At 45.4% G+C, this 19,529-nt stretch overlaps 2 protein-coding genes across 3 annotated transcripts in view; both read right to left on the bottom strand.

Moving 5' to 3' along the window:
- Positions 1–246: 246 nt before the first annotated feature.
- On the bottom strand, positions 247–6,357 carry SINHCAF (SIN3-HDAC complex associated factor). Its single transcript, XM_053465302.1, has 6 exons — positions 6,147–6,357; positions 2,502–2,654; positions 2,246–2,345; positions 1,992–2,118; positions 929–1,079; positions 247–449 (listed from the first exon to the last, which is right to left on the bottom strand). Exons 2-6 carry the CDS (start codon positions 2,627–2,629, stop codon positions 290–292), a joined length of 666 nt encoding a protein of 221 aa, XP_053321277.1. The 5' UTR covers positions 2,630–2,654; positions 6,147–6,357; the 3' UTR covers positions 247–289.
- A 4,010-nt stretch (positions 6,358–10,367) lies between these two features.
- The window catches only part of DENND5B (DENN domain containing 5B), a 31,759-nt gene continuing 22,597 nt past the window's right edge, over positions 10,368–19,529 (bottom strand). For both annotated transcript variants that reach the window (XM_053465269.1, XM_053465268.1), the window contains 12 exons: positions 19,083–19,235; positions 18,887–18,965; positions 18,617–18,698; positions 17,186–17,314; positions 16,788–16,909; positions 15,929–16,074; positions 14,862–14,980; positions 14,403–14,590; positions 14,096–14,178; positions 13,174–13,300; positions 11,615–11,789; positions 10,368–11,203 (listed from right to left, as the gene is read on the bottom strand). In XM_053465269.1, coding sequence (XP_053321244.1) covers positions 11,020–11,203; positions 11,615–11,789; positions 13,174–13,300; positions 14,096–14,178; positions 14,403–14,590; positions 14,862–14,980; positions 15,929–16,074; positions 16,788–16,909; positions 17,186–17,314; positions 18,617–18,698; positions 18,887–18,965; positions 19,083–19,235 — 1,587 coding nt within the window. In that variant the 3' untranslated portion in view covers positions 10,368–11,019. The remainder of the gene's footprint in view (positions 11,204–11,614; positions 11,790–13,173; positions 13,301–14,095; positions 14,179–14,402; positions 14,591–14,861; positions 14,981–15,928; positions 16,075–16,787; positions 16,910–17,185; positions 17,315–18,616; positions 18,699–18,886; positions 18,966–19,082; positions 19,236–19,529) is intronic.

The following is a 19,529-nucleotide window of genomic DNA, read 5'->3' as shown; positions in this document are numbered from 1 at the left end:
GGAGCACTGAATATATACAGCGGTACAATCTCAATTCACGCGGATAAAAAATAAAATCCCTTTAAATGCACCAGAAGGGATTTGGCTTCCGTCCTGTCAGTAAAAAAAAAAACAAAACAAAAACTAATTACAGTATAAAAATCCCCTGCGAGATAATTCATAATGTTAAATATTTATCTACATACAGTAAGCCACTGGCAAGTATATATAATAAAAAAAGAAAATATAATATAACAAAGTTAATAGAGTCCTTTGGTAGAAGAGCAAATCCCGATGTTCGGCGTGCCGTTTAGGTGTCCGCACACGCCGGGATCATCATCTGCGGCACGAGGGTGTCCGGGGTCTCCGGCTCTGGCTTCTTTTTGCTGCAGCACGGCTTGAAGAGCTGAGCGTCGATGAGAATTTCACCGAAACGGCCTTTGTAAATAATCCCGCAGCAAACTCTCTGCCTGGAAAACACAAAAACAAATAAAATATAATAAATAAAATAAAAATAGAGCCTGCAGAGAAAAGCCTGCTTTATCCTTCTATTGGCCCGCCGTAAAGTATTCATTAAAAGGAAGGATTTTGTAATTATTTTGAAAATAAGTTAATTAGGTTGACAAAACAAACAAAAATCACATATTTAGACCAAAAGTAATATCACGCATATAATAAGCAGGACTTGAAGCAGCCAATCAGCGACAGGATAGAGCGCCTATGGAAATCAATCAGGAAAGGGAAAAATACACGGGGGGGGGTTCGGCAGCATAGTAACCCCCCCTCCCCCAACGTGTCCGCAGCCGGCCGGGCACCCCAAAAATGTAAATGGGCATCTCAGATATCATAGGACGGCTGGAACGCCCCTTAGAACACGCTGTGGCCCTTTAAAGTCCGTGGTACCGGAGTCCCGTGGCCGGGGGTGTCTTTTCCAGCAGTGCTCGTTTACCTTTTCCAGTATGTCGGGTCCAGGAAGGAGAAGATGGAGTCGCGGCTCGGCGCGGTCCTCAGCTCCGTGTCGGTGTCCGTGTCCGAGTGGGTGCTGCAGGAAGAGGAGTGCGCCGGGGAGGCGCTGGACGTGGTGCTGTGAGCCCCAGAATCTGTGGGAGACCCCGGAATCAGCAATGCACCCAAAAAGAAGTCAAACGAGCAACATATTTATTTTTAAATAATCCCCTTTTAAAATAACCCCCCCTTAAACCAAAATCCTTGGGATTAAGATTAGAGGATGCAGCAGACAGAACCCCCTAAACACGCAGAGATACACAGGCGTGAACACCGGAGGGATTTAAAAATCTTGCCCAGGAGATTAAATAACTAGAAAGGGGCACACTGTCCGAAGACTCTCTATAGAAACAGAAAACCTGCCGGGAGATCGGCCCCAACCTGCCCCCCATCTAGTCTCCTTTTATGTAAAGACTCAAACCTTAATCAGTCGTTGGTCTCGTCTTAGATTCAGGAGCCGTATGTCTATCCCATGCATGTTTAATCCCCTCACTGTATTACCCTCTACCACCTCTGCTGTTAAATGTCTTGCGTAACGGTCTATGGGACCACCCATTCAGGAGGCCTGGGTGACCACTTGTCTGCCCCTTGAAGGCCACTATGTAACACTTGCATGGAAAGTGTAAAGATCAGCCAATCGGATGATTGCACATGGTGCCTGACTGATCCAGCATGCAGGAAGTGACATCACATCCACTTACTGCATGCTGGATCAGTCTGCACACAGGAGAGAACAAACCCCTCCTGCATGTAAGTGGAGTTGGCTGGGGCAGAATGTTTGGGGGCAAAGATGGCGCTGTGGGACATATTACATGGTGAAGTTGGGGGGGGGGGCGGTTAACGGGGCAGTTTTTGCACCGGGGCCTGTGGCTTCCAGTTACGCCCCTTAACGCTGCACATTATAGGGAACAAGGGGGCCCCCTAGTGGAGGAAGCGCAAAAGTAACACCGCTTAGCAGAAACTGCAGTTACATCTATAAAAGGCTCGAGAAATCGGTCACAACTTACAGTGACTCGCGAGTCTCTTCTTCATCTGCACCTTTTCATTCCGCAGTCTCCGCGCCGCCAGAGAACTGATCTTTTTGGGACGAACTTTCATGGCTTTAACATTCGGCCCCCCGCGGGCATCGACCACCTGCAAGCACAGAGCGTTCGTTCAGCTGCCCGAATTCTGCACGGAATCACGAACATCCCCCCCCCCCCACAAATCCACCCAAATTTGTTTTCACGGCTGGAAATCGGGAGGCGATCGGAGAACTTACGTGATTCCAGTTCTTTTTGGAGCCGGAGGGAAGTTTCTTCCAACGTTTCACTAGGAGGACACAAGCGTTGCAGATGTCTCCGGTGCGGCTTTCGTGCAACCTGAACAAAGCAGTCGTTCGTTGGGTTAATGCAGATCTGCGGCCCCCGTATTCAGAGTAAAATCTCACGGGGAGGGCAATAGAAATGTATACATATATATATATATATTATATAAAATACATGCGCACACACACACAAATTAGGAAAAAAACCTACCCAAAGCAGCTCTGGAAATCGCCTTCGTAGCGCTTGCTGTCTGTGAATCGCGAGCTGGACGACTTTGCTTTACAGATACAGCAGCCCCTCGTACTCCGGTACGTCTTCGGCTTGTAAAACCCAATCATTTTCTCTCGAGAATGGAAAATAAACCTGAAAAGAAACCATAGGAAGGGATGAGGTCACAACAAGGAGGCTTCTATGTCACGTACAGTACCGTGCAAAAGCTCGGGAAATGTCTTTGCGCTGGATTTCTGATCCATTTCATGTTATTTTAAACGGACAAAATCAGCTTTTCTTTCAGAAACAGACGGGGTTAATATTCCAATGGCCCTTTATCACTCCCATCACTCCTGGATTCCAATGGCACTTTATCACTCCCATCACTCCTGTGTTCCAACGGCCCTTTATCACTCCCATCACTCCTGTGTTCCAATGGCCCTTTATCACTCCCATCACTCCTGTGTTCCAACGGCCCTTTATCACTCCCATCACTCCTGTGTTCCAGTGGCCCTTTATCACTCCCATCACTCCTGTGTTCCAGTGGCTTGTTGTGTTCTCTAATTGATGGTTAGAAAACCCTTTTGCGATTATGTTACAGCCAGAAGTTTCCTCGTTTTCCCAGGAAAACAGCTGAGTGACCCCAAACTTTTGAACGGCACATGATTTTATTTTATGGATTACTAGATACAGTTTAGTAGACATGGCCCATAGACTTTCCAAGTCAAAACGCTGCATTGCGTATGAAGAATGAATGCAGCTTGAAGAGTCGGACTCTAAACCCAGAAAGACCCCACTTTACAGAATAATCCTATTATGGGGTTCGATAAACCAAGAACCGACAGGACAGGGTTACAGCGCCGGATGTGTGCCGAACGTTAACAGATGCAAAGGTGGCACTGAAGCAGCAAAGAGCCAGAAGCCAATAGTTAGGGGTCCAGACGTTGGACATCTCTGCCTAGAAACGGATTTCATGCCCTGCACATAAATATTAGCAATTTTCAGATTTAAAAGAAACCGATCTCAAAGGACATAATCCCGGGGGGAACATTTTTCCTTCGCACTCGTTGCTTCCTCCTCTTGGCGTTGGGTTTCTGCTTAGCGCCATCATATGCTGCAGCGCAGTACAATGGGCTGTATGACATATTTTGGTAAACACCATTATGCCGGCTTAGAGTATTAATCTATAAAATGCAGCGAGGTTCTACGTTACTCATAGCCTCGATAATTGCTGTAAAACCCCAACGCGTTCAAACAAAGAGGGGGAACAATGTATCCAGGATCTTTCTTGTCTGGATAGAGTTCTGGAAGCAGGATATTCGCTAATAACAGAAGTTAGGCTGAAATTATCCAGAAGCCGATCTCGCCCTTCCAGAAAGGAGACTTTAGTGGATTAAACCGACATTGTCTGCAAGACACGGCGAGCCCGGTGGCCCCCAGCCGAGAGCCCGGTGCCCCCCAGCCGAGAGCCCGGTGCCCCCCAGCCGAGAGCCCGGTGCCCCCCAGCCGAGAGCCCGGTGCCGAGATAACACGTCGCGGCCGGCAGCTCAGAAGGCGGCAGGATCCGGGTACAGAAAGCAGGAACGCTCACGATGCCAAAGAGCCTGAAACGCTGCGATGTGATTGGCTGGAAGCTGCAGCTGTTTGATTTTATCAATGGGATTCGTATAAACTTTATACGTGCCAGTAACTTCGCACAATGAACATTAGGCTGAGAAAGCCCAGAGAGATCAAAGCTGTAGCTCCAAATCTGTACAATCAGCCAAGTTCCTGGCACAGACTGGGTTAAAAATAAATCGATATTGTGGGGGCTCCGGCCAGAGCGTGGCAGGCTTAGGGTTAGAGATATTGCTGGACTATAATGCCCATCATCCTCACCCGGTGACTGGTACGAGGAGACCAATTAAATGCTGGAAGTAAGGGATTTTTTCGGTTGCCTCGTGGTGGGCAATCCACAGGTGTTATGCTCATGAGCAGCCTCCCAGCAGAAGTGGTAGAGGGTAATACAGTGAGGGGGTTAAACATGCATGGGATAGACATACGGCTCCTGAATCGAAGACGAGACCAACGACTGATTAAGGTTTGCGTCTTTACAGAACGAATAGAATAGACGGGGGCCAAATGGGGCCGATCTGCCGGCAGGTTCTGTTTAAGCAGGTCACATTAAAGCATAAAGAGGACCCGTTTTGGCTTTAGCTCACCAGCAGTTACAGGGTGAACATGCAGACCCCGATCCAGTAAGATCGGGGTCTCCATGTGAGATTTTACCAGTGCCTCACATCCTTAAAACCAGCAGTCCAGGCCGGCCCCCGGCCGCTAATGAGACATCGCATAAACAAAGCGGGTAACCTCTTCAGCGCTGCCGGGTTTTGTAGAAGTTGGAATCCAGCGGATCTCTGATCGTCTCAGAGATACCTGAGCAGTCGCCTCCTACGTGAAACATGGCTGCCCGCTGACATCTTTTAATCGTTTCACCAAAAAGAAAACTGTAAAGAGCAACTTTTAGCTCAACTTTCATATGAAACATCTAAAGAGGCAGTTTTACACCCCCCAGGGCACCCTTGATTTTTTGGGGGGTATAGATGATGAGAACCCCCCCCCAAAGCCAGATGTGATTTGGAGTGGATTGAAGAAGACTCTGGCACTGCAATAGTTAATATTTCTCAGGCACAGAAGGGGTTAATGTAATAGCCCCCCATGTCTCAGAGCCGCATCCATTCAGATTTAACTGGGGGGGGCATTGAGACCCAATGAACATCCCCCCCGGGGCAGGTTTTCCGTTTTTTTTTGTTTTTAATGGGGCTGGGGGGAGATTACGGGGCGTTGGGGGTACTTGGGGGGTATCAGCTGCTTGGATCAGGTGTGACAGGGTGCAGGATGGGGCAGATCGTGGCTGCAGGGGCCATGGCTTTGTTTTGCCTACGTGCAGCATCCAGAGTGAGAGAAGCCCACCCACCCCCAATCAGCCCCGACCACCCACCTCAGACCCCCAGCCAGCCACTCTGCCACCCACCGGGCACTGGGGGGAGCATGCACGGGCCACCAACAGCCCCCCCCTAGAAATAAAGGGGGTGAATAGGGCAGCACGTGGGGCAGATGCTACAGAACCCAGTAACTTGGGGCACATGTGGCAGACTGGGGGGTAAAAGGGGCCCTGCAGTAACACTAGGGGGGCTTATAAACTATTAGATGACGATATATCGCGATAACCAGCAGAGTGGGGGTTACGGGGGGGGGCAGGCATGACGAGAGTAGGGCTAAACGGCTGAGGTGACAGCTGCAGCCCCCTGCCCCTTACCCTCCGCATACCCATACCCCGTATCTGACCCCCTATACCTACCCCCGGTACCCTGCCAGTGTCTGCCCCGCTGCCAAACACAGCCCCCCTGCCCCCACACAATGAATCAGGGGGTGCATGGACCCCGAACCAAACGGATGCCCTCAGGCTGCAAAAAAAGCCCCTCAGAGCCTTGCAGGGTATCAGCGATACAAAGTAACCCACGGTGGTAAGAGATGCCATGTGACACCTGGCAACTGATACACAACTCGGCACAACAATGTGCCCGGGAAGCATGGCAGCTGGCAAAGTGCAGAACACGCCCAGAGTGGGGCAAATCCCAAGCCAAAGTACCCTGTGCCCCTTACCTTAAACTCTGTGGCCCCTAAGTCCCTGTCCAGCAATGCCAGGCCACCTTCAGGATGTCTTCTCTACTGCGCATGCGCCGTTCCCACGCTCTTATTCTCTTCAATCAATCTCATTTGCATGGCGCCCGTGACGATTTTCTTCCCGCTTCTCCATTGTCCTTTTAAGGGCGAAACCCTGGGCGGGAAAATGGAAGAAAGGAGGGACAAGGGGAAGGGAGGGCGGAGCTGTTCATTGTCATGGTGCTGGAAAGGGGGTGGGGCTTCCAAGACAAAAGAGGAGGGGTTAGTAGTTAAAGAGTCACAACAAGGGTGATGGTTGGTCCAGCGGATGGATGGAGGGTCCTGTGAGATGGGGTGATAACCGGTTCTAAAGTAGGGAGGGCAGCCCCAGGGGCAAAATGGGGCACCGAGGGGCAAATGAAGGGGAGGGAAAATTAGGCATTCCTTAGGGCCTTAAATGGGCTAACGTGAAGTAGAAAACATGAATCCAAGGAATATGAATGGACCATTCATAAAAGGGGCAACCTCCATAAAGTGTCCTTATCATATAGCAGCTAATGTTGCCAGTGGTTGCTATGGCAATAAGACCATTTTCAAACCCAGAACCATAGACCCCCAAACCTTAATCAGTGTGCGGGACAGACATACGGCTCCTGAATCTAAGACGAGACCAACCACTGATAAAGTCATACTGCCCTATTGTACAGCGCCGTGGCATATGATGGCAATATGAGAGGGTACGCGCGCGTGGATCGTGGCTGCTGAGCTCTAGAGGCTCGGATCAGCCGCTCACCTGAGGAGCCGCGCTCTCTCTCCACTCGCAGGAATGTCAGGAATGCCGACTGTCTCATATTACTCCCATCTTGTCCCCGTTTCCATAGATCTCTCAACTCCGCAGAGCTGGAGTGCAACCAGGGGGGGTTGATGAGATTTAGGTGGCACAGAGACATACATTATTATCGATTATATATATATATATATATATTTATTTATATATATCGCCACCATAGTCTGTAGCGCTGTTAAAAAGCATCAATGTATAACTGTGTAGCAAACATTTCCGCTGCTGGAAGCCGATTGGTCCATTTGCTAATTGCTACATTTTATAGATGAATACTCTAAACATAATGGTGTTTACTAAAATATGCTATACAGCCCATTGTACAGCGCTGCAGCATATGATGGCGCTATATAAAAACAAAAAACCATGTATATACAATGCGAGCAGCTAAAAAGAAAAAAAGCAAATAAAAACACTTAAACTGCCAGCAGATCGGCCCCATCCGGCCCCCGTCTACTCGCCCGTTTCTCCTGCTGTAAAGACTCAAACCTTAATCAGTGGTTGGTCTCGTCTTAGATTCAGGAGCCGTATGTCTATCCCATGCATGTTTAATACCCTCACTGTATTACCCTCTACCACTTCTGCTGGGAGACTGTTCCACTTAGCTACCACTCAGTGGCAAATCTTGTTGTACAGACATCATAGGACGGCTATTGGCCTTAAAGTGCCAGGGCCGGCTAGTCATCCCCATTGTGGCCCTAGGCCAGGCTGATAGGAGCCGGAGCCAGCATCTAATATTGGGGGGCCCAGTGAAAATCTAGAGGCAGGATCTGTCCTGTCCCTCCCACTACTCCACCCCATGGTTAAGCAAGAGTGGCAGAACCAGTAGAATTCCATTGGTTGCCACGGAAACTGCATCACTTTACGATACAACTGCTCATCACAATCAACTCTGCTGTACTTATAAGCAGCGATGCTTGGGCTAAATGTGAAGCAATCGCATCCCATGGGTTTCCATGGTGACTGCCCCACTTTCAGCATTTAATCCAACAGATTGCAAGCTCCCAGGACCAGGCCCCCTCCTTCCACATTCTGTCCACCGTCTGGCTTAATATTCACCGCCCCATGTTGTAACAACGCTACGGACTCTGCCGGCGCTATACACTCCCAGTATTGGTCTCGCAAATACAGCCCGAGTAAAAAGAGTAAAAAACCAAAAGATTTTCTTTTTATGGTTCTAGAATTTTTATTTCTAAATGACATCACTTTGAAATGTTGCAATTTCTGTATTTCCAGTTCCAAAAACGTTCACATCCACGATATGCATCATTTAAAGTGCTTCACAGAGCGACGACCACCCGGCGACGCAGCGCACACCTCTCCGTCCGTCAGCGGATGGATGAGAGTGATGTGTGCTGCGGTCCACAAACAGTTAAAGAGCCCCCCCTTAAGCCTCACGCTGCCCCCCTGTAGGATCATTTGACAATCAGGTTTCTGCAAAACACAAGAGAACAACGTACCCCCCCACACACAAAAATAACACTTTTTTATTTCATTCTTAAAGACAGACTAATTTAAAAAATTCTAAATGTAACAAATTCAGACATTTACCCCTAAAAATGTACCAACATTTTCACAGCAGAGGAAAGGACTCGACATGCGCGGTAGCCACTAGCACAGGAACGGGTTAAATCTGTTTATGGGGAGCTGCGGTTATTACAAGACAAGAAAAAAAAAAGTGGTTTTCTCAAAAGAAAATACATTAAAAAAAAAAATAGAAATTAAGTTTTTTTCAAAAATGTGAAAAACAAATTTTTTAACAAGAAAAATATACCGTGCGACAGTGATAAAAGGAAAACAAATACAATTAATGTTTTAAAAGTCCATCTTTACAGGGGTTTTATATATATTTATATATTTTTTTAAAAATAATTGTGGCCCAAACCCATACGTTTCAGGTAATTTTAGGATTTCTAGACTTTACGGCAAAATTATTCTGGGAAACGTGATTTTTGTGGAATTTTCTACAGACTAGACAAGCCGCGATAACGTGGGATAGCCCCGACGGCTGAGGTGCCCGGTCAGGAACAGGTTAATGGGGGGGGCATTAAGACTGGAAGCGAAACGCGCAAGAAAGAAAAAAAAAGAAAAAAAATGGAAATAAAATAAAGTATTGCTTTGGGGGACGTGGGGGAATGGGTCTTCCATTAACTCTTTATTATGCAGTCCCAGGGGTGCTGCCCTTTTTAATTTAAAAATTAAATGAAAAAAAATAAAAAAGAATAAAAAAAATGAAAAAAAATATTAGGGTGATGTTTTAACGCTGCTTTTAAAGGGGGCGCGCCCCCCCACTGCACCGTGATTAACACATTGTGAATGTGTTAAATTTATTAAAATGAAATAAAAAATGCATGTATTTATTTATTGTTTTAGAACAGGCTGTCCAAATCACGCCCCCGAGGGCCAGAGGATGCAGGGCTTGTTGCACAACATACCGCTTGGCGAGATACCAAGTCCCCGCCTACATCATACATAATTACGATAACGTTTAATACGAAAATAGCTTAAAAAAAAACAAAAAAAAACACCTAATAAATAAAAATAAAGTTCGTGCCGGTTTCTGCCGGGGTATAATACATGAATTAGACAAATCAGTGATTTATTCACACTGGTGAGCACAGTATACATTTTGGATAAATGATTTTATTGCCTTAAATTCCTTGTTAGCTGAAATGTAAGAGAATCCCAAAAATCAGGTAATATTGTATTTGTAGTAAAACGGGGAAAAAAAGTGTTGGAAAAAACTCACGCCCCCCAAAATTCTGGGGGCTCTGGAGCGGTGATTAACGGAACAACTTTCACAGTTATAGCTAAAATATATCAAATAGTGCAAATATACCTGATTTTCTCACCTGTCCTGCTGAAATGTACCCCGTGTGTGAGAAGAAAAGGGTTAATCTACCAGGTGCCGGGGCATTACCCGCTATCCACCCCCGGCACACGAGACACCCCAAAAACAGTGTATGAACAGCATAAAAAGTTATATATATACACAACGGGCTAGTGGGCGTCCACGCGAGAGAACGGGGATTGCTTTTCACCTACGTGATGTCACTGCGCGGACTTAAATGCAAAACGCTCAAGGGGTTCATTTGCATACCGGGGCGCAATCTGCCTTTTACATGCTACAAATGAAGAAAAAGCCAAATTCAGCTTTTTTTTCTTTATATATTTTCCTAAAAACGAGTCTGTGCGTCTCGCTCGTGATCCGCCGGCCCTCACCGGGACCTAAAGTTCCCAAAAAAAACCCAAAATAACGCTGTATATCGTACACGATATCGTATACGGGTTCCGATAATTTCTCATGTTATAGAAAATAAACAGGTTGACAAAAAAAAAATAAAAAAGGGGGGGCAAGTTAACGCAAAAAAATTTGGGAAATTATACACAGGCAAGAAACAAAATTTTTTGTGGGAAAAAAATAAAAAAATTCCGCTTTCCGCAATCCATTCGGGAGTTAACACTGTTACAGAAATCCGATAGGTCACGTGACTCGCGACATCGTAATACTTGCTGTGGCGTCTTGCTATATATAGATATTTATAGATATTTATATAACTTAGGAAAATAGAGATTCCAGTTTTCTCAGGTATTTACATCAAGTTTTAGTTTTTTTTTTTTTGTTGACGAAAAAAAAAAAGTGTACGTGGCTCAGAATTTTTAAGCAAAACTTTAGGATATTTCCCCACCTTATTTATATAAAAAAACAAAAAACCACAGGCGTGTAACCCTTAAGGAGCCAGAAAGTGCGAGTAACCACGCTCCTGGAAATCGAAGGGTTCATTCACTAGAGGGTTAAATCTCCGTAAGCAAGAAAAAAAAAAAAAAAATACAGTAGTTTTTACACAACACAGGAAAATACTCTATCGTAGTAAATACTAGGCCCGAGTAGAGGGGCCGCCAGCTGGCAGGACCCTCTGCCCAAGACGCCCCCCCATGATGTGGTTTCATACAGAGTCCGGTGTACCGGGTTACGTTAGGAGGACCCCGCAGCCGAGGAGCGGGGGGAGGCAGAGTCTTCCGGAAGCGAGTCTAAACGTCCACTCCTTTAGTGAGGGAGCCCTCCAGAACGATATTGAAATCCTGCAGAGTCTGGAGCACCCGGACCAGCGAGTCGACCATCATCGGGTCTCTGAGGAGGGCATTCTCCTCGTACATCCTGGTAATGGCCGGGCATTCGGCAAGCAGAGAAATCCACTGCGACAGTAAATGGTCCCTGGAGAAAAAATAATAAAAAAAAAATATTTACATATAATAAAAATTATAAACATTAATAAAAATAAAAAATAACTAAATTAAAAAAAATAATAATAAAAATAAAATAAATAATAAACGCTCTTTCAGCCCTTCTGCAATCGGCTCTTATAGAAGACGTCAAACGCGTTGCCAAACATTTTCGGCCAATGAGCACTTTGTTTTCTGCTAGTTGTGGGCGTGGCTGGGGATGGACCTTTGATAGGCCTACAGGCCTACAATGTTCCTGTTGATTTCAATAGGAGCACTTTTCTGCTACCAATTGGCTACTTCAAGCAGCCAATCAGCAATGAGAATGGTAGGCCTATGACAGCGCTCCTGGATTTGGGGCGTATTTATTAATATTTAGTTAATGAATACCGGCACCGCTTACCGGGCTCCCAGGCAGACCAAAAGCTGAAGTTTGCCGTCTTTCCCGATGTTCCGGGGGGCCGTGACGATGGAGTTGACGTAGTGGCAGAAGGTTTTGTAGGACGATCTCTGGAGGAGCTGGTCTTCTTCGCTATCCCCAACTTGATCGGTGGTTTCAAAATACGCCACGGCCTTTTCTACGGGAACAAAAAATCCAGAGACTTAACGTAACGCAGCGCCCATAAAAAATAAAAAAGGGTCTAAAAAGACAATTCATTTAAAAAAAAAGGTTGGCTGAACTATCTATCTTTTTTGCTCGAGAAGAGATCCCGCAATCATCTGTGCAGGGATGCTGCTAACGCGGGTACGGCTGGTTTTGGGAAGGATAGTGGTGATCCCTCCGTCACCATGCACAGCTCCCGTTACAGGACAATTGTGTTTATCGCCCGGCTCCAGAAGTCCGAGTCAGACAGCGCGAAGTGCAAAAAAAAACCTATGCAGTCCGATCGAATGCATCACACGAGGGACGCGACATTTCATAAATGTCAAAGTAAATCTGGCCATCAGTCCCGGGGAATAAAAAGGGTAATTGTGACAAGTTTGACATTTTCAGCAATTCCGCATAGAGGATTTTCCAGGCTGCACTGAGCTCGCTGAGCCTGCAGGTGGCAGCAGAGTCCTGAATGTTTAAAAAAAAAATAGGCCCCATTCGGCCCCCGTCTAGTCGCCCGTTTCTCCTGCTGTAAAGACTCAAACCTTAATCAGTCGTTGGTCTCGTCTTAGATTCAGGAGCCGTATGTCTATCCCATGCATGTTTAATACCCTCACTGTATTACCCTCTACCACCTCTGCCGGGAGGCTGCTCCACTTATCTACCACCCTCTCAATAAAGTACAACTTCCTTCCATTCCATCTCAGCCTCTGACCCTCCTTTGAAATAAACTTCCCTCCTTTACTTTATGAAATCCCTTTATGTATTTAAATGTCCCTCTCTTCCCTCCCCGTAACGACGATGATGAGGATGATGGGAGTAACAGTTCAGACACTAAAGCTTCTCCATTGCCCGGCTGTGCGTTATGGGAGTTAAGCAGTCAGCCTTCGCAACACTTCACCCGGTTTACCGGACGCCGGCGGAAAGGGCCACGTTACAATCTGGGACAAACGCCAACTGGGTCACAAGACCAGAAGGCAAAGCTCGGGACTGTCTGTACCGATTCAAGACCTTTGGAACATTTTTTTTTTCTTTTTAGCTTGCTTGTTGTTAACTGGACACATTAACACTTGGCATGTCAAAGAGCATCAGGAAACTATGTTTCGGAGTCTCCTAGATTGCAAGCTCCTTTGAGCAAGGCACACATTGTCCTGTTTACCCACCATACAGCGCGGCAGAATAGGAGGGCGCTATGCCGATAAACGGTAACCGGACGCAAATTAACCCTTCAAACTCTTCCGACGCGGATAAAATATTTAACAATTTAAAATAACTCAGATATCAAAATCAGATTTTATTTAAAAAAAATATATATATAAAAAAAAAATCTAAATTTAATGCCATTTAATGATTTTGTTAGTTTTTTTTACCTATGAAATCCCAGATGAAGATGCTCTTGTGGAAAATCCGGGCAGTCTTAAATCCGTGATGAAAGACCTGCTCGAGGGCCGACACCAAGCCGCTCTCGCCGCACAGCAGGATGGTTAAACTGCCTCTCTGCGGGGGGAGAAGCGGGTAAGAGGCTTTAGAGAGCCGCCGACACGGATCAGCCGAGGAAGCCGCGGCGCGCATTAAAGGCAATCAGCCCCCTTTTTGCTGCCGGGAGCAGGGGAAACTAGGTCACGGCATAGAACCCCAGATATTAAGAGGTTAATACCGGACATCGTTAACGGGTATGCGATCCACCGAAAAAGGATAATTCCAGATAGCGTTACGGATATAATTAGGAAATAATTCGATTTAGAATTCCAAAAACTGCCTTAATTCTTTCCATCAAATTCTAGGTTTTTATGATTATTTTTCAGAGTTTTTTTAATCTGTATTTTATTTTATAAAAGTGAAATTGGATGATATGCATTAAAAAAAAACAAAAATTTGATGGAAATTTGTGAATTTTTGGAATTCTAAATCTGAGATTTTTTTGTAATCTGTAGCAGGTGTCTTATAAAAGTAAATTGGAACCTAAACATATCACAGAAATATAAAATTTGGTCATTCATGCGAAAAAAAGACCCTTTTGTCCTCTAGATTAACACTAATTTGGGTTTATCTTCGGTGCGCGAGGCGTAATCTGCGCATGGATTTGTAAGGGTTGGAAGAATTTTTTGACAGGGAATTAATGAAAACGCAGGAAATAGGTTAATTCCGGGAATTAAATGGATTTTTTTTTTTTTTTAAATGCAATTCACGAGGTATGATGTCATGAAGCGCAGAAACATGTTACATAAGAATGATGTCATCCCGAGTGACACGGAGCTCTACGAATAGTTTTGTTATAAAAGCTCTCCTTGCCTCCTTCTCCGGTTTGTGGAAATGCTTCACGATGTTATTCACGGCTTCTCCGATTCCTTCCTGGATCTGCCCGGCGTTGGGTTCTGCAAGAGATGATGCGAAGCCGCATCACACGGGAGTCAAATCACATAGGGATAGAAAGGACCCAGGCACGGGGGGAAAATGCAAATGGGGGGGGTTATGCAGGGACCACGCAGCTATCATATGCATTAGAGCCACGAATAATCACACGGAGGGATAGTGTCGCGTTTGTGACATTGTACTTATACATTCTCAGCCTCTGTACCATACGTGTTACAAGACTCACTGTTATTCCTCCCCGTGAGGGAGGTGATGCTCAGCCGACGGCCCATGGTAGGAGATTTCTGCTGGGGGGGAGTGCGGCTTTGCTTCCCGAGGTCCTCATCGGACACCGGGGTTATCAGCTCCCCAATAAGAATTCTCTCGAGGCTCCCATCACCCACACCTTTCCCGAGCCAGCGGCCGCAAGGGAACCTAAAAAAAAAACAACAACAAAAAACACTGAAATTGCCTAAAACCTTTCATTTTTTTCTACAGACAGCCTAAAATTCCCCTGCTTAGCGGCTGCCCCGTCATATGATATATACGCACACTTATTATATATACATATCGCAGCATTCTAGAACCAGCGATGGAAACCCTGCTCTCCCAGACCTCAAACTTTATATCTTTAGACTTTAAGACAAAAAAAAAATCAAAACGATGACCAAGAAAAGGCAAATATCCGCGTTTTAACGCCTCTTACTTGTACGTATGCCCCGTGATTTCATTCCGGATCATGACGCAGTCCACCAGCCACTTAGCCAAAAGCCCAGAGTTATCGTGGCCCAGCTGCACAGTGGTCAGTTTGCCCAGATTTTGACACTGCAAATAATAAAAAAACACAAAGAAACATTACCTTTTTCTGTACAAGAGCAAAAAACTACTATCTAAAGTAAACAGAACAATATACACAAATACAGAGTGATGGGAGTGATAAAGGGCCATTGGCACACAGGAGTGATGGGAGTGATAAAGGACCATTGGAACACAGGAGTGATGGGAGTGATAAAGGGCCGTTGGCACAAAGGAGTGATGGGAGTGATAAAGGGCCATTGGCACACAGGAGTGATGGGAGTGATAAAGGGCCATTGGAACACGGGAGTGATAAAGGGCCACTGGAACACAGGAGTGATGGGAGTGATAAAGGGCCATTGGAACACGGGAGTGATGGGAGTGATAAAGGGCCACTGGAACACAGGAGTGATGGGAGTGATAAAGGGCCATCGGAACACAGGAGTGATGGGAGTGATAAAGGGCCGTTGGCACAAAGGAGTGATGGGAGTGATAAAGGGCCGTTGGCACAAAGGAGTGATGGGAGTGATAAAGGGCCGTTGGCACACAGGAGTGATGGGAGTGATAAAGGGCCATTGGAACACAGGAGTGATGGGAGTGATAAAGGGCCATTGGAACACAGGAGTGATGGGAGTGATAAAGGGCCATTGGAACACAGGAGTGATGGAAGTGATAAAGGGCCATTGGAACACAGGAGTGATGGGAGTGATAAAGGGCCGTTGGAGCACAGGAGTGATGGGAGTGATAAAGGGCCATTGGCACACAGGAGTGATGGGAGTGATAAAGGGCCGTTGGAGCACAGGAGTGATGGGAGTGATAAAGGGCCGTTGGAGCACAGGAGTGATGGGAGTGATAAAGGGCCGTTGGAGCACAGGAGTGATGGGAGTGATAAAGGGCCTCTTTACAATCGGCAGTTCTCGCGTTAATGTATTTGTTACATGGCATTCACTTCTTTTTCGCGTGATCGTTGCTACAAACCTCGAAGGTCATTTCTAGGAGGTTTTTGGGAATTTGCATGACGCCGGTGTCCCCGAGCTCCCCCGACACGCAGACCCACGGGTTGGAGGTGGTGATTGTGTTGCTTAGCTTTTTAATAGGGATGATCACCGCTCTGTACGGAATCACTAATATAATGGAAAGAAATAACACAGTGGGGGGGAAAAAGCAAGTTAAAAAAAATCTACAAAATATAGGAAAGATAAATAAAATATATATAAATAATATCTAAACCCTTTAACAAATATAAATATATACACACACATACATACATATATACACACACGCGCGCGTTTATATATAATTTTATTTTTTATATTTTTGATGGTTTAGATATTACTAATAAGACTTATAGAATATATATCGCTGTGTAGCGATGCATGCGTCTGCAGAATATCTCGCCAGGAATACTTAATTTTAAGGTGTGAAGCTTGAAAATTAGGAGAGAAAGTTAACAACTCCGGAAACACGAAGAACGCATTAACACGCAGTTAAAGGGGAGAAAAAAAAAACTTGAGAAAAGAAAGAAAAGTCAAGTATAAAACTTTCCCGGAGCTCGGATCGGAGTCCCAGCAGGCGTCGGGGGCAGTTAGTGGAACCTTCGTACCATTAAGGGCCGATCTGCCCACAGATTCTACGTGGGAACCCTACGCCCCGGAGGACGGAGCTACCAGAGCTGGTTATTGGCTACGTGGGCAATGCAGTAATAGGTGCTAGATATGCCCCTGTGCACCTACCCCCACCCCCGCCCACGCCTGGCTCTCACATAGGGCAGGACGGCCCTTTAGATACAGGGCATTATATAATAATAGCCTCCTGCGCGGTGTATGGATCGACTCACTTATGGTGGTGAAAACGCTGGTGAAGCAGAAGTAGTCGACGGCGTTCAGTGAAAGGAGATGGTAGAGGAACTGCTCCTTCTCCTCCTCGCAACGCAGGAACGCGTAGCGCTTGTACAGCTTCCTGCAACAGCAAAAAAACAACCCAAAATGCCCTCGTTACGTGATGGACGGTAACTAAAAAGCTTAAAAAAAATAAAATCAGAGCTTTAAAACCTCCTCTGGAGTCCTGCACCGGTATCACAACAAGTTACAAAGATAAAATAATAGTAGACGTTCGGGAGTAGTGGATACAGCGACACTAAAGGGTTAAAAAAGAGTGGAGATGGGTTTATTAGCCCCTGGCCCTAACCCAGACCCCCACTCTTTTGCTTTCTCTTGTCAAGGAGCCCCGACTCACTTTGTGAGAGCCTGATTGGCCAGAAGCTGTTTAAGGTGCTGAGACAGGAGCTTCTTTTCAAGAGACAGCCGAATCCAGCCCCTCGCTCTCCCCACGTCCGTCTTGATCTCACTCAAATTCTGGATGTGCCTATAAAGAAGAACGTTCCACGGATTAGATCAGATATCTCTGATGGTCACGTGACCACGGCTGCCCCCGTCGCCCCGGTATCAGCTCCGTTATCCAGGTACTTCTTGAAATACCTGTGCAAAAGGGGCGGAGCCTCAGCATATGCCTTATATCACCCCAAAACGGGGGAGTGGCTGTCCCGTGGCTCCACCCCCTTGCGGAAGTACTCCAAGAGGCCAGAATAGTGCAGAAGGATTTGTGGCGGAAGCGGACGAAGAAAAAAGACAGGATACAGAAGACAGAAGAACAAGAAGAGGCAAGAGGTGATACGGAAAAGGAGACAGGGATGCAGAAGAGGTCAGCGGTGAAGGTAAGGAGACAGAGAGGCCGTGAGAAAGTGTGAGTGTGTGTGCGAGTCTGAGTGAGAGCAACGAAAGCAACCCCCCCCCCCAAAGGGTCGACTCAGAAGCATTGATTTCCGATCAATATCCACAAACCCTTTAAAAATGACGCAAGGAAAAAAAATGACTTTTAGTCTAATGTACACGCTGCTAACATTTCACAAAGGAATAAATGCTGCGTTAGCGAAACAAACAATCTCATCAATTTATAACACAAAATTAATGAAAACTTTACTAATGCCCTAAAAACGGGGCTAAATATTTAAAGCGCCTATAGTTTTATCCCCGACGCAGGCAGACGATGCAACCCGCCGGCGGAACGCTGTGTTTCGTTAATTGAAAGCATTTATAAGCGGAGCGCACGGGCGCAGAACATGTTAAGGTCTGGCTATTAAGTTTTATAGCCCATAAGCTCTAAAACAGAACATTAATTGGTTAATTAGCAGTTTTTTGGTTTTAATCGTGGCTGCTCTTTAAAGAAGCGTTCTGCGATCCAATGACCAGAAGCTTAGAAGATTTAATCAGGAGATTAAACTTTAAAGGGACGCTCCAGCCATCATATGGACTTTAATCCGTGCGATAGAGGAAACGGCCCGTTAAATTTACAAGGCGTCCTTGCATATGGCCGGATGTGGTTTTTTTTTTTTTTTTAATGATAAAAATTAAATTTTTGAATTCTTTAAAAAAATTAAAAGATATATATTTAATTGTTTTATTTAGAATTTATTTTTTAATTCTTTGATTTTTTGTTTGTGATTTTTTTGAAGAATTAAAGAATGTTTTCAAGGTACCGTTTCTCCAGAGACAAAACATTAAAATACGGCGCGTTTTCCACGAATGGGTTAAACTTGGACACGGATACGATTGTTTAATGGAACTAAAGCGAGCGGCCTATTGTGTTACCGGTCTGTTTTCTGCTTACCTCATGTCCTGAGTAAGTGAAATGCGCAGGGAAGGTAGGGTTACCCCTGTATCGGATTTCCTTCTTTCTGGTCCAAGAGACGCTACAAGGTTAAAAATAAATAAAAAATAAAATAAATAATAATAATAATAATAAAAAGAAAATAAAGCTACTGAAAAACACAAACTGTAGGGAAAATGCGATATAACAGAAAGAGGCGACTTATTTAAACGGTACCTGGGTAGAAATAAACGTTCAGATCGATTATTTTAATGGGTATTAGAGGTTCACCTGGTGATTCGGCGAGATGTTCCTGCTTCTCTTCTCTGTCCTGGAAATGAAGCAGATGGGACCAAAGAGCAGACTTTCCCTGGAAATTAAACAAAAAGGGGATTAAATCCCTCGTCCGCATTGCCCCCCTAGCGCATGGGTGTGCTTTGAGGGTCTCCCCGTAATCATACCTCCCCCTCATACCACCGCTTGTTACCTGCTTGACTTGCAGACCATGGCTCCAGATTCTCTCTAGCAGGTCGCAAAGGCTTGCAATCAAAGTGTTTTCTTCTAACCCGGTTATATTGGCTTCTCCGTGACCCAACTCCACTGCTTCGTGGCCCATTTTTTCAACCAACATTCGTTTGGTCTAAAAAAATAAATAAATAAATAAAATCCATATATAAATATATAAATAATATCAATATATAAATATATAAAACAATCAATAGGAGAAAAAAAAAGGGTTAAAGATGCACACACCCCGTGTGAAATTGCTCCGGGGTGCTACAGAAAACTACAATTATCCCAAAGCGTGCGAAAAAATAGAATGTTTTATTTTTTAGAAAATAAAGCTTAGTTTAACCCATTGATTACCAGTCAAGCAAGCAACTCACTGCTTACTTTGGAATCAACATTTAAAAAGTTCTTTCAGCGAATCGCA

This window comes from Spea bombifrons, chromosome 4, assembly GCF_027358695.1.
Source record: "Spea bombifrons isolate aSpeBom1 chromosome 4, aSpeBom1.2.pri, whole genome shotgun sequence".
Taxonomy (NCBI): Eukaryota; Metazoa; Chordata; class Amphibia; order Anura; family Pelobatidae; genus Spea; species Spea bombifrons.
Note: the sequence above shows the minus strand (reverse complement) of the source record. Positions and strands in the feature narration are given on the sequence as shown.

Excerpts from the sequence above, each read along its gene's own strand:
- SINHCAF (XM_053465302.1), bottom strand. The coding sequence starts at position 2,629 with ATGATTGGGTTTTACAAGCCGAAGACGTACCGGAGTACGAGGGGCTGC. Across the intron at positions 2,119-2,245 it reads CCAAAAAGAACTGGAATCAC|GTGGTCGATGCCCGCGGGGG; the intron begins GTAAGTTCTCCG and ends CTGTGCTTGCAG. Across the intron at positions 450-928 it reads GACCCGACATACTGGAAAAG|GCAGAGAGTTTGCTGCGGGA; the intron begins GTAAACGAGCAC and ends TGTGTTTTCCAG.